The sequence below is a fragment of the Mobula hypostoma genome, chromosome 11, assembly GCF_963921235.1.
Source record: "Mobula hypostoma chromosome 11, sMobHyp1.1, whole genome shotgun sequence".
Lineage (NCBI taxonomy): Eukaryota > Metazoa > Chordata > Chondrichthyes > Myliobatiformes > Myliobatidae > Mobula > Mobula hypostoma.
The window spans coordinates 7,854,766-7,872,306 of NC_086107.1; the positions used below are offsets into that span (position 1 = coordinate 7,854,766).

Genomic DNA, 17,541 nt, shown 5'->3' on the forward strand with positions numbered 1-17,541 from the left:
TGGTACTTGCTCTCAGCTTTTCTATCTACTGCCCGCTGTGAGAGGGGAGAAGAGAGAATGTTTAGGGTGGGTGGGGGCTTTGATTTTGCTGTCTGCTTTACCGGAGTAGCAACACCTGTAGATAGAGTCTATGTGATGTGCTGAGCTGTGTCCACAACTCTGCAGTTTCCTGAGGTCATGTGCAGAGCAGCTGCTGCATAAAACTTATGCATCCGGACAGAATGGTGCATTGATAAAAAGCGGTAAGAGTTGGTAGGACATTCCACAAAGCAATGTTGCTTGTAATGCAGAAGATGCCAAACAGCAGGTCAGGACATAAAATGGTGCAGTTTGATAATCAAATGAAAACCTGGAGACAACGACTCCAAGCTCTATGGCAGACAAGAATAATTACGTTTGTTTTTAAAGAAGGAATGAGAATAGAAGAGAATTATTTGTTAATCAATTATATGCTGTCCAAGTTGCATGCGATCTTGGACAATGTCTCCCATCCACTACATAATGTACTGGGTGGGCACAGGAGTACATTCAGCCAGAGACTCGTTCCACCGAGATGCAACACAGAGCGTCATAGGAAGTCATTCCTGCCTGTGGCCATCAAACTTTACAACTCCTCCCTTGGAGGGTCAGACACCCTGAGCCAGTAGGCTGGTCCTGGACTTATTTCCTGGCATAATTTACATATTACTACTTAACTATTTATGGTTTTATTACTATTTAATTATTTATGGTGCAACTGTAACGAAAACCAATTTCCCCCGGGATCAATAAAGTATGACTATGACTAAATAAGAAAGAGGGAGAATCAAATCCATAAGATAATGAAAAGAATAATTTACCAGCAGGTACTTCGATTTTGTCAGAGATATTTAAATGATCATATATTACTGTGCAAAATCTTAGACACACACAGAGCTAGGATGCCTAAGACTTTTGCACTGTACTGTAGTCATTTTATGTATTGTCCTGTACTGCTGCTGCAAAAAAGGACAGATGTCATGACATACGTGAGTGATGATAAACCTGACTCTGATATGGGTCTCTGTTGTTGACTGAGAGTAGGAAGGGGACAGGGAGAGGGGAATTGGTTGGGAAAAGGGGAAAGAAGGAAGGAGCAGAGTGACATCCTGAAATGATCAACAAACCAATTGTTTGAAATCAAATGACCTAACCTGGTGTCTTAGGACGGGATATGTCTGCACCTGTGCCACCGCCACCCCAGCACTCCTTCTCTGCCATCTGTCCCACACCAACCTCATGGTGCTCCACCTCACCATTCCCAACATCGTTTGCTCCCGCCAGATTTATAAACTCGCTCTCCGTTCTACGTTGACAAATACAGTAGTGTATGTCTTAGACACCCTATATGTACACGTCTAAGAGTTCTGCACAGCACATATATTCTAATATGATTAAAGATTTTCAAATATATTATCTTTTTAATTGACACATGTAAATTAGATTAGATTATGAGGACACGCAGTCCTCTTTTATTGTCATTTAGTAATGCATGCATTAAGAAACGATACAATGTTCCTCCAATATGATATCACAGAAACACAAGACAAACCAAGACTAAAAAAAACTGACAAAAACCACATAATTATAACATACAGTTACAACAGTGCAAAGCAATACCGTAATTTGATAAAGAACAGACCATGGGCACGGTAAAAAAAAGTCTCAAAGTCTCTCGAAAGTCCCATCATCTCACGCAGACGGTTGAAAGGAGAAACTCTCCCTGCCATGAACCTCCAGCGCCGCAAACTTGCCGATGCAGCACCCTGGAAGCACCCGACCACAGCCGACTCTTGAGCCTGTCCAAAAACTTCGAGCCTCCGACATAAAGCACCACCTCTGCCGAGTGCTTCGATCCCGGCCCCGGCAACAGGCAATAGGCAAAACCGAGGACTTGGGGCCTTCCCCTCCGGAGATTCTCGATCACACAGTAGCAGCAGCAGCGAAGCAGGCATTTCAGAAGTTTCTCCAGATGTTCCTCCGTGCTTCTCACGTCTGTCTCCATCAAATCTGGATTGTGCATGGTACCTACTTACAAATACCGATATCATTTTGGAGTGGCCGCGCGCGCTGCGTCACGTCGCCATCTTCTCCTCCCCTCCATGTACATGGAAACATTGAAACATAAGGTGAAATGCATCAGTTTGCATCGATGACCAATACAATCAGAGGTTTGTGCTGGGGGCAGCCCGTAAGTGTTGTCATGCTTCTGGCGCTAACCCTAACCCGTATTTCTTTGGAGTGTGGGACAAAACCAGAGCACCCAGAGGAAATCCTCATGGTCATGGGGAGAATGTACAAGCTCCTTACAGACAGCAACAGTAACTGTACCCAGATTGATCATTGCTGTTGATGTAGAGCATCTGCACTAACCACTTTGCTACGATAGTAACCCTTCAAAGCAAGGTAAGAAAAATCATGTATCAAATCATAAGGGACAAAGATAGGGTGAAAACACTGTGTTTTCCCAAGGTTGGGGAATCAAGAACTAGAGGGCACAGGTTTAAGTTGAGAGAGGAAAGATTTAATAAACACCTGAGGGATAACTTTTTTAGACAAGGGCTGGAGTGCATTTAAAATGAGGTACTGGAGGAAGAACTTAAGGCAGGTAAAATAACAACTTTTAATAGACTATCAGACAGGTGCGTGGATAAGAAAGGTTTTGCAGATGCAGGACTGGGCTGAGAAGTGGCAGATGGAGCTCAATCCAGAAAAGTATGAATTGAAACACTTTGGAGGTCGAACTTGAAGGCAAAGTAGAAAGTTTATGGCAGGATTCTTAGCAGTGCGGAGGAACAGAGGGATCTTGAGGTCCAAATCCACAGATCGCTCAAAGTTGCCACACAATTGGTAGGGTGGTTAAGAAGGATCATGGTGTGTCAATCCCCAGGATCATTAGCCTGGGGATTGAGTTCAACAGCCATGAGGTAATATTGCAGCTCTATAAAACTCTGGTCAGACCACACATGGAGTATTGTATTCAGTTCTGGTTGCTTCATCATAGGAAGAATGTAGAAACTTCAGAGAGGGAACAAGGGAGATGCTCACAAATACTGCCTACACTAAAGTCGAAGTCGAGTTTATTGTCATATGCACAGTGCAGTGAAAAGCTTACTTGTAGCAGCATCACAGGCACTTTGGCAGTGCATTTCTAACACCCGCCACTCTCTGCGTTAAAAACTTGTACATTTTTTTTCGTACTTGCACAATCTCACTTTAACCGCATGCCCTCGAGTATCGACATCTTGACAGTGGGTAAAAGATACTAGCAGTCTTTCGGTCACATCTCTCAGCACTTCATAAATATTTAATGCTTCTAGAAACATTAGTACAGCGGACTGGGGCCAGAAATGCCCAGAGCAGAATAGTAGCAACAACAGTCTCTTAAACAAGGGTTCCCAACTTCGTTTATGTCATGGACCCCTACCATTAACTGAGGGGTTGATGGATCCCAGGTTGGGAACCCCTGCTCTAGAATCTAAAGACTGCTGCTCTGAGGGGTTCATAGAGCCCATCCTGGAGTCCACAGACCCCTCAGTTAATGGTCGGGATCCAAGGCATAAAAAAGGTTGTGGACTCCTGGTCTCGATGGAGGCTAGCACAGAAGATCCAATAAAGACAGATTCAGATGACACAAAGGAACAATGATACAGTCCTTGATGGTGGAGAATGGGCCATTCCTCAGTTCCCTCAGCCCCTCTGGGGGTATCCAAGTTCTGCACACAAGGGGACTTCGGCTTTTAAATGAGGTGAGAGCTTTCAGCTCTGACAACACAATCAAAGCTTTGTCAGGTTAAAATTTAACAACTGAATTTATGTCAAGCTCACCTTGAACTGAAGGAAGTGATGTTTATCTATCATCTCCACTTTTTCCTGGCTGGGTTCATTCATTTGTATCCAGTTATATTTTTCTGGGAACGCTGTACATACTTCCCAAGTCTCACACCTATAAAGGTAATCACAAATTGACACCATCAACACTTCTTTGATTTTTTTAATGTAATACTTCACTTTATCTAATACTTCAAAGTGGTTTTAAAAATTAAAAATTTATTATTTAACTTGAGGCTACATATTGTTCAGTTTAAGTAGAGTCAGAGTGCCTCTTACCTCTTCTCACCTGCCTATCAACTCACTGCTGGGCCCCCTCCTCCTTCCCTTTCTCCCATGATCCACACTCCTCTTATCAGATCCCCTCTCTAGCACTTTACCCTTCCAACCCACTTGGCTTCATCTATCACCTTCTAGCTAGTCTTCATTCCCCTCCCTCCACAATTTTATTCTGGTGTCTTCACCCTTCCCTTCCAGTCCTGAAGAAGGGTCTCGGGTGGAAACTTTACCATTTTCCATAGATGCTGCCTGACCTGCTGAGTTCCTCCAGTGCTCTGTGGGTTGCTATAGAGTCATAGACTACTACAGCACAGAAACAGGCCCTTCAGCCCATCTGATCTGTACTGAATGGTAATGTTCCATTTTTACTGAATGGCAACTGATTAAAGAAAAATATACTTGAATTTACATAGCTGCCTTGAAACCCATTGTTCTATACCTCTAATTTATTCACTAACATCGATAAAATCAGTTTCAGAAGTAGAGATAAGATTCTGGTATTTCGATGTTGTTCTTTCAGCGCTACCCACTGTGAATGCATTGGTAAGTATTCACCCAATCACCTTAAAATTATGTCACTTCATATTAGCCTTTTCCACCATAGGAAAAGGTCTCTGCCTCTGATCATCTTGTACACCTCTATCAAGTCTCCTCCCATCCTCCTTCTCTGCAAAGTGAAAATCCCAGGCTTACTCAACCTATCCTCATAAGACATGCTACCCTTATGAAACTGTGAGATAAAGCTGTAGTAAAAGATCTGCACATTATTTTGTACCATCAATGTACTTTGTGTGAGTACAGAAATCCCACAACACAGATGCAAAGGAATAACAAAGTACTGAAGACCTTGGCTTTGAGAGCAGCAGCAAAAAGATGAATATTAGAGTAGGTTAGGTCGGCACAACATTGAAGACCAAAGGAGCTGTACTGTGATGTAACACTCCATGTTCTATAATGTTATAACATGGGTGATCAGTATCTTACAACCAATTGAATTATATCACTTAAATGTTTCTTAAATGCACTGTGTCATTCACTAAAGTGTAGGCCAAGATATTAATATACATATGTAATCAAAGCAACATACTTTTCCAAACCATTTAACGGACCATCGTATTCCAGAGGAGTTTTGTAAACCATCTTTTGACCCTGGTTCATAACTCCTCGAACACAGTCAAACATTACACAGAGAAATGGTTTGCTGAAGCTTCTGTAAAAAAAGAGAAAGATTAGCTTTATTTGTGACAGGTTCATCAAAAAAATAGAAACATGCATTGTTTGCTTCAATGTTCAGAGTAGATTTATTATCAAAGTACATATATGTCACCATATACAACCTTGAGATTCATTTTCTTGTGGGCATACTCAATAAATCCAATAACCATAATAGAATCACACCAACAGGGCAGATAACCAGTGTGCAAAAGACAACAAACTGTGCTAAAAGAAAGAAAGAAAGGAAATAATAATTACATTAAAAATACTTTCGCTATACCCTTATTAAAGTTCTGTTTTGCCATTATACAGAAACAGATTTGGAAGATTTACAAAAAAAAACTGCCAAATTTTAGAAAACACCATGTACACTCGAACGCACTCAGATTAACACAATCTAGGACAGAAGGAGGACAAGAAACATCAGACATAAAAAATTTACACAACAGTCAGATAAAGCTCAAAGGATATATTTTCATCAACAAAAACAGGATTCTGCACTCCATGTGAGCATATGCTATTCTGATAAGAAGTACACACCACCAAGCCTAAAACAACCCAGACAATGAAGACATCATCACTGCTGAAGAAAAGTTAACCAGAGGAAGAGCATGACCCTTCATGAAAGACATCCCCATGACTGAGAAGACTAGATTTCAACAAGGACACATCGAACACCTGGCTCAGAATTGGAGAGCTCGTCCCAGAAACAGAGGGTTCAGTGTAGCAATACGGGACCAGGTGGTTAACACACACAAAAAAAATCAGAAATACATGATAAAAGACCAACAAATTCTAGACAATAAATTGAGAAAAGGCCTAGAGAAGCCAGAAACAATCCAACACATTACAGATTCCTGCAGCAGTTTAACTCAATCTGATTACTTACACAGTTACAATCAAGTGGTAAGCATCATTCAACAAAATCTTGCTTTAAAATACAAACTCATAAACGAAACCATACCATACTATAAACACAAGCTTGATCCAGTTTTCAAGTCAGAGTCTCACAAATTATATTACAACAATCTGTGAAAACAGATTTTACAATCCATAATGCAAAAAGACATGCAAGACAATCCATATTGGAAAGCCATGTAATAAGGGTAATGACATATTTGTAATGGAGGAGTTCAATATGCAAGGGGATTGGGAAAATCAGGCTGGTGTCAAATCGCAAGAGAAGGAATTTGTTGAATGCCTACAAGATAGCTCTTTAGAGCAGCTTGTGCTTGAGCCTATTCAAAAAAAGGCAATCTTAGATTGTGTGTTGTGTAATAACCCAGATCTTATTAGCGAGCTTATTGACACAAAGATTGGGGGAGGGTGTTGTGGATAGTGTAGAGAGCTGTCAGAGGTTATAGCGGGACATTGATAGTTACAAAACTGGGCTGAGAAGTGGCAGATGGAGCTCAACCCACATAGTGTGAGGAGGTTCATTTTGGTAGGTCAAATATGATGGCAGAATATAGTATTAATGGTAAGACTCCTGGCAGTGTGGAGGATCAGAGGGATCTTGGGGTCCAAGTCCATAGACACTCAAAGCTGTAGCGCAGGTTGACTCTGTGGTTAAGAAGGCATACGGTGCATTGGCCTTCATCAACCGTGGGATTCAGTTTAAGAGCAGAGATGTAATGTTACAGCTATATAGGACGCTGGTCAGACCCCACTTGGAGAACTGTGCTCAATTCTGGTCACCTCACTAGAGGAAGGAGGTGGAAACTATAGAAAGGGTGCAGATGAGATTTACAAGAATGGTACCTGGATTGGGGAGCATGCCTTTTGAGAATAGGTAGAGTGAACTCAGCCTTTTCTCCTTGGAGCAGCGGGGGATGAGAGGTGCCCTGATAGAGGTGGAAAAGATGATGAGAGGCATTGATCATGTGGATAATCAGAGGCTTTTTCCAGGGCTGAAATGGCTAACACGAGAGGGCACAGTTTTAAGGTGCTTGGAAGTAGGTACAGAGGAGATATCAGGGGTAGGGTTTTTTTTTAAAAAATGCAGAGAGTGGTGAGTGCATGGAATAGGCTGCCGGCAATGGTGGTGGAGGCAGATACGATCAGGTCTTTTAAGAGACTCCTGGATAGGTACATGGAGCTTAAAAAATTAAGGGCTATTGGTAACCCTAGGAAATTTCTAAAGTAGGTACATGTTTGGCACAGCATTGTGGGCCGAAGGGCCTGTATTGTGCTGTACATTTTCTATGTTTCTGTGTTTCTAAAGGAACCCTCAGGATGCAGTGATCATAATATGATTGAATTGCAGTTTGAAAGACAGAAGCGCAAGTCACTGTATCAGTATCGCAGTGGAATAAAGGGAATTACAGAGGCATGAGAGAGGAGCTTGCCCAGGTGGATTGGAGGAGGATACTGGCGGAGAGAACAGAGATGGAGTTTTGATCGAGGCATGGCTCCGCAAGCGCATGAACGTCAGCCAGTTACACTGGCAGGAAAGATTTTAAAAGAAGTTAACTTTATAGAGCAGACGTCAGAGTAGGAGGGCTTTGGCTCAACGGGTCTTGGGAGATAATGGGTCAAGGTGAGGTGAGTTACTTGTGTAGAATAGAAACAGGATGTATGTCTGTGAGGCCGGTGTTCTCTACTGGGTGTCAGATGTGGGATATCCAGGAGACTCCCAGCCTCTTGGATGTCCACATCTGCACAAAGTGCGTCGAGCTGAAGCTCCTTAGGGAACGGGTTAGGAAACTGAAGATGCAGCTCAATGACCTTCATCTGGTCAGGGAAAGTGAGGAGGTGATAGAGAGGAGTTATAGGCAGGTAGTCACACCGGGGCCTGGGAAGACAGATAAGTGGGTAACAGTCTGGAGAGGGAAGGGCAGGAGTCAGAGGCTAGAGAGCACCCCTATGGCTGTACCCCTTGACAATAAGTACTCCTGCTTGAGTACTGTTGGGAGGGACAACCTACCTGGGGGAAGCAACAGTGGCCACGCTTCTGGCACAGAGTCTGGCCCTATGGCTCAGAAGGGTAGGGAAAGGAAGAAGATGGCAGCAGTGATAGGGGACTCTATAGTTTGGGAGGCAGATAGGCGATTCTGTGGACACAGGAAAGAAACACGGATGGTAGTTTGCCTCCCAGGTGCCAGGGTCCGGGATGTTTCTGATTGCGTCCATGATATCCTGAAGTGGAAAAGTGAACAGCCAGAAGTAGTGGTACATATTGATACCTAGGACATAGGTGAGAAAAGGGAGGAGATAATGAAAACAGACTACAGGGAGTTAGGAAAGAAGCTGAGAAGCAGGACCACAAAGGTAGTCATCTTGGGATTACTGCCTGTGCCACGTGACAGTGAATATCGGAATAGAATGAGGTGGAGGATAAATGTGTGGCTGAGGGATTGGAGCAGGGGGCAGGGATTCAGATTTCTGGATCATTGGGATCTCTTTTGGGGCAGGAGTGACCTGTACAAAAAGGATGGGGCAGGTGGCTCACAAATAGAGAAAGCTTGTAGGCAGTGTGAGAGGGAGGATAGGCAGATGATAGAGATGGTATGCACTCAGACTGATGGTTTGAGATGTGTCTATTTTTATGCAAGAAGCATCATGAACAAAGCTGATGAGCTTAAAGCGTGGATCAATACTTGGAGCTATGATGTTGTGGCCAATACAGAGACTTGGATGGCTCAGGGGCAGGAATGGCTACTTAGAGTGCCAAGCTTTAGATGCTTCAGAAAGGACAGGGAGGGAGGCAAAAGAGATGGGGACATGGCACTGCTGATCAGAAACATTGTCACAGCTGCAGAAAAGGAGGAAGTCATGGAGGGATGAGTCTCTGTGGGTAAAAGTTAGAAACAGGAAAGTGTGACAGGAAGAAACGATGTTGGACATGACACAGGCCCTGGACGAGACTAAGATGCAGGGCCTGGGCTGGGACATGGACAAGAAACACAGAACCCAGACAAGGAACTAGGAACAAGGAGCCTGGACTAGTGACACGGAACACCAGAACCAGAGCCTGGACAAGGACCCAGAACCTAGGTCTTGGTTGGGACTCGGAACCGAAATCTGGCTCTAGGCTAGGACTCAGGAGTAGGATCTTGGCCAGGACAGGATGTGGCTACAGAACAGGATGTGGAACTCCTGCACAGGATGAGGCACATGGACAGGATGAGAACACAAAGCCGTGGCTTGGGCAGGATGGGGTTCTTGGGCGTGGCTTGGGCAGGACGGGGTACTCCTGGGCTCGGCGAGGCACAAGGACAGGACAAGACCCCGAACTTGACTTGACTTGGTCTTGGAAGACAGGAACACAGAATACAGAGCCTTGGTCTTAGGAGAGAGGAACCTAGCAAAGGCATGGACAGTTCCCAACTCAAGGTAACTGCAAACAGCCAGACCTACGTCACAAAGGCAAGGACACAAAGAGACAGTTCCAAACAACGAAAGAGAGTTCCTTATCTAGACACAGCAAAACCCCAATCTTGCCAAGGCGGTTGAACCTGACAACGTTACAGGCGAAGACACAGGTAAGACACAAGTAGCAGGCAAGGCTTCAGGCGAAGGTAGTATGCAAGGTTTCAGGTGAAGGTAACAGGCGAGGCTTCAGAAGGAAGGGGAAGGGGAGAGAACAGTCCAGCCTCAGGGTAACAGCAAAGATGGTCTGACTTACCCACAGAGGCGAGGACAGAATACTAACAAGACAAACCAGCAACCACACTCAAACCCAGGGCCACTTATATTCCCAGCCCCAAGACGAGCATCAGGTGCCTAAGATTAAGCCCAACTGAAACAAGGGACAGCCAGAAGACCCGGAGTCTGGAGTCCACGGACTGGACTGTGAACCGGAACTCGGACCTCATGGACCGGACCATGACAAACAGGGACATTGAGGAGCAGATAGGGAGACAGATTCTGGGAAGGTGTAATAATAACAGGGTGTCGTGATGGCAGATTTTGATTTCCCCAATATTGATTGGTATCTCCCTAGAGCGAGGGGTTTAGATGGGGTTTGAGTTTGTTAGGTGTGTTCAGGAAGACTTCTTGACACAATATGTAGATAAGCCTGCAAGAAGAGAGGCCGTACTTGATCTGGTATTGGGAAATTAACCTGATTAGGTGTCAGGTCTCCCAATGGGAGAGGATTTTGGAGATAGCGATCATAATTCTATCTCCTTTACCATAGCATTGGAGAGGGATAGGAACAGACAAATTAGGAAAGTGTTTAATTGGAGTAAGGGGAAATATGAAGCTGTCAGGCAGGAACTTGGAAATATAAATTGGGAACAGATGTTCTCAGGGAAATTTACAGCAGAAATGTGGCAAATGTTCAGGGGATATTTGCATGGCGTTCTTCACAGGCATGTTCCAGTGAGAGAGGGGAAGGATGGTAGGGTACAGGGACGGTGGTGCACAAAGGCAGTTGAAAATCTAGTCAAGAAGAAAAACATAGAACAGAAAAACATAGAAAACCCACAGCACAATACAGGCCTTTCTGCCTACAATGCAGTGCCAAACATGTAGTTACCTTAGAAATTACCTAGGGTTACCCATAGCCCTCTATTTTTCTAAGCTCCATGTACATATCCAGGAGTCTCTTAAAAGACCCAATGGTATCTGCCTCCACCACCGTCGCCAGCAGCCCGTTCCACATACTCACCACTCTGGGATGTAGTCATTTGGTCCTAGTGACTTATCCACCTTAAGATCTTTGAGTTTGCCTAGAACTTTTTCCTTTTGTAATAGCAATGGCACTCAAAATAAGAATCAAAATCAGAATCAGGTTTATTATCACCGGCATATGTTGTGAAATTTGTTAACTTAGCAGCAGCAGTTCCATGCAATAATAATATAGAAGAAAAAAAACAATTATAAGTAATTAAATCAAATACAGAATATGTATATTGAATAGATAAAAATAGTGCAAAAACAGAAATAATATATATTAAAAAAGTGAGGTAGTGTTCAAGGGTTCACTCCTGTCCCCTGACACTCATGTACCTCTGGCACACTGCTAGTGTCTCCAACAGTGAAGACCGATGCAAAGTACCTATTAAGCTCATCTTTGTCCCCCATTACTACCTCACCGGCATCATTTTCCAGTGGTCCAATATCAACTCTCACTCCCTTTTAATCTTTATATAACTCAAAAAACATTTAGTATCCTGCTTTATATTATTGGCTAGTTTGCCCTCATATTTCATCTTTTCCCTTCTTATAGCTTTTTTAGTTGCCTTTTGCTGGATTTTAAAAGCTTCCCAGTCATCCAACTTCTCACTCACTTTTGCTACCTTATATGCCCTTTCCTTGGCTTTTATGCTGTCCATAACCTACCTTGTCAGCCAGGGTTGCCTACCCCTGCCATATGAGAACAACTTCTTCTGTGGGACACATCTATCCTGAGCTTTGTGAAGTATTCCCAGAAAGTTCAGCCATAGAAAACCTACAGAACAATACAGGCCCTTCGGCCCACAATACTGTGCTGAACATGTACTTTAGAAATTACCTTTAGTTTGGTTTTTCTATGCTCCATGTACCTGCCTAGGGGCCTCTTAAAAGACCCTATTGTATCCGCCTCCATCACTGTCACCGACAGCCTATTCAATGCACTCACCACTCTCTGCGTAAAAAAAAAACTTCCCCCTGACATCTCCTCTGTACCTACTTCCAAGCACCTTAAAACTGTGCCCTCTCATGTTAGCCATTTCAACCCTGGGAAAAAGCCTCTGACTATCCATGCAATCAATGCCTCTTATCATCTTATATACCTCTATCAGGTCACCTCTCATCCTCTGCCACTCCAAGGAGAAAAGGCCAAGTTCACTCAACCTATTCTCATAAGGCATGCTCCCCAAACCAGGCAACATCCTTGTAAATCTCCTCTGCACCCTCTCTATAGTTTCCACATCCTTCCTGTTGTGAGGTGACCAGAACTGAGCACAGTACTCCCAAGTGGGGTCTGACCAGGGTCCTACCAAAATGAACCACCTCACACTTATCTGGGTTGAACTCCATCTGCCACATCTCAGCCCAGTTTTGCACCTGATCGATGTCCCTCTGTAACCTCCGACAGCCCTCCACACTATCCTCAACACCCCCAACCTTTGTGTCATCAGTAAATTTACTAACCCATCCCTTCACTTCCTCATTCAGGTCATTTATGCCCAAACTAATTGGGAGCTCCAGGATGTGGGGTTGAAAGAGGCAAGACAGCGCAGGTTTGTCTCCAACTCCTGGTTCACTCTCTCAGTCTGGCCATTAGATTGGATGTGGAAGCCAGACAGGAAGCTGGTCGTGGCTCCTACAACAGAGCAGAAAGCCTTCCAAAAGCAGGAAGTGAACTGTGGTCCACGATCAGACACCATGTATGGAGGAAAGCCATGGAGAAGGAACACATGTTGAACCAGTCTCACAAGCCGATGGGAGCTTGGGGAGGGCAATGAAATGGGCAGCCTTGGAAAATCGATCTACAATGACCAAAATGGTGGTGTTTCCATTAGACGGGAGCAGACCAGTGATGAAATCTACTGAGAGCTAGGTCCAGGGGTGGTGGGGCACAGGCAGTGGACATAACAGACCCGCAGGACGCTGGCGTGATGTCTTGTTCTGAGCGCAGGTGGTACAGGCAGATACAAAGTCATGGACATCCTGGGACATAGATAGCCACCAAAATTGTCTCTTTATAAATTCTGAGTGTGTTGAATTCCCGGATGTCCAGCCAGAAGGGAGGAGTGACCCCATTGCTACACTTTGGAAAGCACTGCAGCAGGGACAAACAGCCGGTTGGGAGGTCCCCCATCTAGGCCTTGATCTGATTGTTGGGCAGCCCTCATGTCTGCGTCTATTCCCCAGATCACTGGAGCAGCAATACACAAGCAAGGAGGAATGGGCCCTGGATCGGCATTGTCTTCAGATCCGTCGAACTGCCGGGAGAGCATTGGCCTTTGTATTCTTGCTGCTGGGATGAGAACTGAGGACAAAATTGAACTGTGTGAAGAAGAGAGCCAACTGGGCTTGACGAGAGTTGAGTCTCTTAGCATTTTGAATATAGGAGAGCTCCTTGTGATCTGTCCAGACCAAGAACGGATGCTCTGCCCTCTCTAGCAAGCGTCGCCGTTCCTCCAGGGCCTCCTTGACAGCCAGAAGCTCCCGGTTTCCAATGTCGTAATTCCTCTCAGCCAGAGTCAAGCGATGGGAAAGAAAGGCACAAGGGTGCAGCCGGCTATCCGCAGACAAGCGCTGAGAGAGGACAGCTCCAATGCCTACATCAGATTCATCCACCTCGACAATGAATGGTTGAGATGGGTCTGGGTGCTACAGCGGTAGGGCAGTGGTGAAACGTCGCTTTGGTTCAGAAAATGCTTGGTTGGCATTGCCCATCCAATGGAATCTTGCCAAGGTCTTCTTGGTGAGTGCATTAATTGGAGCTACGATAGAGCCGAAATTCCAGATGAAGCGGCAATAAAAGTTCGCAAACCCTATGCTGAATACCTCCTTCATGCATTCCTCCATGGCCACCGTTTCAGGACGAGAGAGAAAAAGGAGCCAGCCCCAGGGAGGACTAGTGCCTGGTAGGAGGTCTATTGCATAGTTGGGGACGGTGTGAGGGCAGGGTGGTGGCCTTTCTTTTATTGAAAACATCAAAGAGATCCGCATATTCAGCCGGAATCCCTGACAGGTCCACATCCCTAGCTGACACAGGAGGGGATTCATGGAATGGAGTTGAGCTGGACCCAGAAAGGTAGACAGGCATGCTGGTCCCCCCTCTTGGAGTACCTTCAGAGACCATTCGATCCGTGGTTTATGTCGGGATAACCAGGAGAGACCAAGTACCAGTGTCAGTTCAGGTGAATTAACCAGATAGAAAGACATTTCTTCATGATAATTGCCTTCGAGCACTAGTTGGAGGGGTTGGGTGGAAAGATGGATCTGGCCGGTTCCCAGCGGTCGACCATCCAGCGCCTTGACATTGATCTTTTCTCATAATTCCTAAGTTGGATCTCCCCATCTTTCAGCAACAGAGATGTCCATAAGATTCCCAGCTGCACCAGAGTCGATAAACACCTTAAGTTCATGGGTCTTGGACCTCCACGACAAGGAAGCTGCCAGCATTACAGAATTAGGGGAAGCTGACTGAAGAGAGAACTGACCTGTCAGGATTCCCCTCCCTGCTGACGGGTATTGTCTTTCACTGGACACTTGGAACATGTCGCCTGGAAGTGTCCTGGATCACCACAGTAGAGGCAGGAACCTGTCCTCCAGCACCGCTCTCGTTCCTCCTGAGACAGAAGCATACACCCCACTTGCGGAGGCTCCTCCGTGGGCTGGGTGCTGGGTGGTGAGGGAGGGAGAGAGGGCAGGGAAAGACGGTGATCAGGCAGTGTGTAGGAAGTTTGAAACATTCTTTCCCTGCGCCACTCAGTTACCTGATCGTTAACTAGAATAGCCAGATTAAACAGGTCATCCAGACTATCCTGCTCGTCCCGGACAGCGACCTCATGCCGGACCCTTGCGTTCAGTCCACGCTGGAAGGCAGTGATGAGAGATCTCTCATTCCATCCTGACTCTACTGCAAGGGTGCGGAATTTCACTGTATAGGCTCTCACCTTTCCTCTATCTTGGCACAGGTCGTGGGCGGCCTCCTGACCCCTTACTGGAAGATCAAAAACTCTCCTTAACTCTGCCACGAAATGTCAGAATGACTGGGCTGCGGGGTATCCTTGTTCCCATAAAGCGTTGAACAAGCTGAGTGGAGATCCATCAAGAAGATTGACCATGTATGCCAATTTTTGCGCATCATTACTAAAACAACCAGGCTGGGCTTAGAATGTCAGCTCGCATTGGGTAATAAAATTCCTGCAACCATCGGGATCACCAAAATATCTGCCTGGTGGTGGAATACTTGGTTCCTGAACGGTCGTGGGAATCGGATCTGGTCCGGGTGTGGGAGCGGGAGCATTAGTAGCAGAGGTTGTCGAGGCAGCAGAAAAGGAGGACCTGCGAGATGCTGGGAGTGGGACTGAGGCAGCCTGAAGCTGTTGAATTGAGCTGGCGAGAACGTTAATGGCTGTCAGCTGATGCTGGCTGTTCACAGTAAGTTCGTGGACGGCGGCCGTGAGTGCGGAAATCGCAGACACGTGAGTCCGATTGTCTGTGGTGAGCTTTTGAACAGTTGCGGCTAGGGACGATCCCTGTTCCTCCAAGTGAGAGTGGGCTTGTCGCCACAAGGTTATCTGCTTCACTGCCTCTGAAACTTCACTGAGAACAGATTCCATTGCTTGTAGCTTGTCTCCTACCTGACCAATGAATCTCACGGCCAAGGTCAGCTGCCCTCTCTCTGCTGGGTCCATCTTTGTGTGGTCGAGACTTGCTATTACCAGGTTCAGATATGGCCCGAGTGCGAAGTGAGAGACACTGAAGCAGGTCGATAGTTCACAAAACTTTATTGCAAACAGTATTAAAGTGAAAATCAACAACAAACGCTAGGCCAAAATAGGGCTGTTAACTAAAACTCTCAAATGGGAAACGAAGCCTATACTGCAGCTGAAAAGAAAATCTAAACATTAAACGAATACCGCTAGTCTTCAGAGTCAATTGACTCAAAAGTCCAATCTCTTGGGGAAGGCCGAAAGCAAACACACAGCAAAGTGTTGCTATGCTCTATCCAAGTCTTGACAAGTACTACGACGACAAGTAAAGAGTTAAATACTATCACGATTAAATAATAATTAGCTGACGTGCAAACTCACAAGAGCAATTGAGGTATCTACTGCACTGCTGAATCCATGGTTGTGACATAAGGGGCTCAAGACTGCTCACGATACTCCAAGTGGGGCCTCACCAGTGCTTTGAAAGACTATGGGACATGAACAGAGTAATATTGTCCAAATAGTAACATCTCCAACAGGTATCATCCCAAAGTCACTACACAATAACACTAAACAATAGGCCTACACAGCCAAATCTATATAACTCTCCATAAACCCATAATAGTAAACACTACTAGAATAGTCCGAAAGTTCCTTGCAATTGAGAAATGCGTGTGCTTAGTTATGCTCCTACCTCAGGCTTTACCAGCTGGAGCTGAGAGAAAATAACAATAATAATAAATAAATAAGCAATAAATATTTGCTGCCGCCATAGCATGCTCAAAACTAACTGTCCCTGACCCATACATGTTTAGAATATGAGAGGAAACCAGAATACCTGGAGGAAACCCATGCAGTCATGGGGAGAACGTACAAACTCCTTACATGTAGGAGTGAGAATTGAATCCATATCTGACAGCTTACCACTACGATACCATGCCCCACAAAGTGAGAGATTAACAGTGTAGATTGCTTGAACTGTCTAATTTTCTTCATTGGGTTTTGATTCTTCCAGTTATGTACTGAGGGGAGATCTGATAGAGGTTGTTAACATTATGAAAGGTATAGGTAAGATGCTTCTTTCCGTTAGCCTGCAGGTGCCTGGAAAGGGATAAACAGTTGGTCTTTCGGGCTGAGACCCTTCGGGAATGGAAAGGAAGGGGGAAGTATACTCTGTATGTATTGCTCTGGATTACCAGCATCTACAGAACCTCTTGTGTTTACAATTGTGGTGTAATATTCTTGGGTGGCAGAGTGGAGATATGTCTCTACCAAAGGAAGTGTGAGGCACTCCTTTCCTCCGCTAGTCTGCAGGTCACCCTCGGGCAAGGTGTAGCACCTACTTAACCCCTGATCAGGGTCAACTGAAGCCACGGGAGCAGGTAGTGGATGGTCGTATGAGCAGCTGGTGCACATCCCAAGTACTGATTATGTGACCACCGAGGCCAGGCAGACAAACTCTGAAGAGTATTGATAATGGTCGGGGTCACCATCTCATAAAGACACTGCCCAGAAGACAATGGAAAACCACTTCTGGAGAAACACTTGCCAGGAACAATCATGGTCAAATGACCACGATTACCCATGTCATATGACACGACACATAATGACGATGATGAGCTTAGGATCAATAATACCAATCATTCACATGTTTAAAATGATCTATACGATGATGGAATTTAAAAACAAAATAACATGAGAAATGGAGAAATAATTGAAATAATTACTTTTAAAATTTCCAGTGACATCTACAGTTGCAGTACCACAGGACTCTGCCTGAGGTTTTTTCTGGATGTTGCCTCTCTTGTCCTTGACTCCTTTACACTCCGAATGTTATAATTGAACAATGTGCTGAATATAATGCAAACAGCATTGG

At 45.0% G+C, this 17,541-nt stretch overlaps 1 protein-coding gene across 1 annotated transcript in view; it reads right to left on the reverse strand.

Moving 5' to 3' along the window:
* Window positions 1–17,541, reverse strand: part of LOC134353570 (doublecortin domain-containing protein 1-like) — a 610,678-nt gene that overhangs the window by 339,861 nt on the left and 253,276 nt on the right. The window contains exons 14-15 of the mRNA XM_063061626.1: window positions 5,216–5,338; window positions 3,847–3,964 (exon numbers count right to left, since the gene is read on the reverse strand). Of these exons, the coding sequence (XP_062917696.1) occupies window positions 3,847–3,964; window positions 5,216–5,338 (241 nt within the window). The remainder of the gene's footprint in view (window positions 1–3,846; window positions 3,965–5,215; window positions 5,339–17,541) is intronic.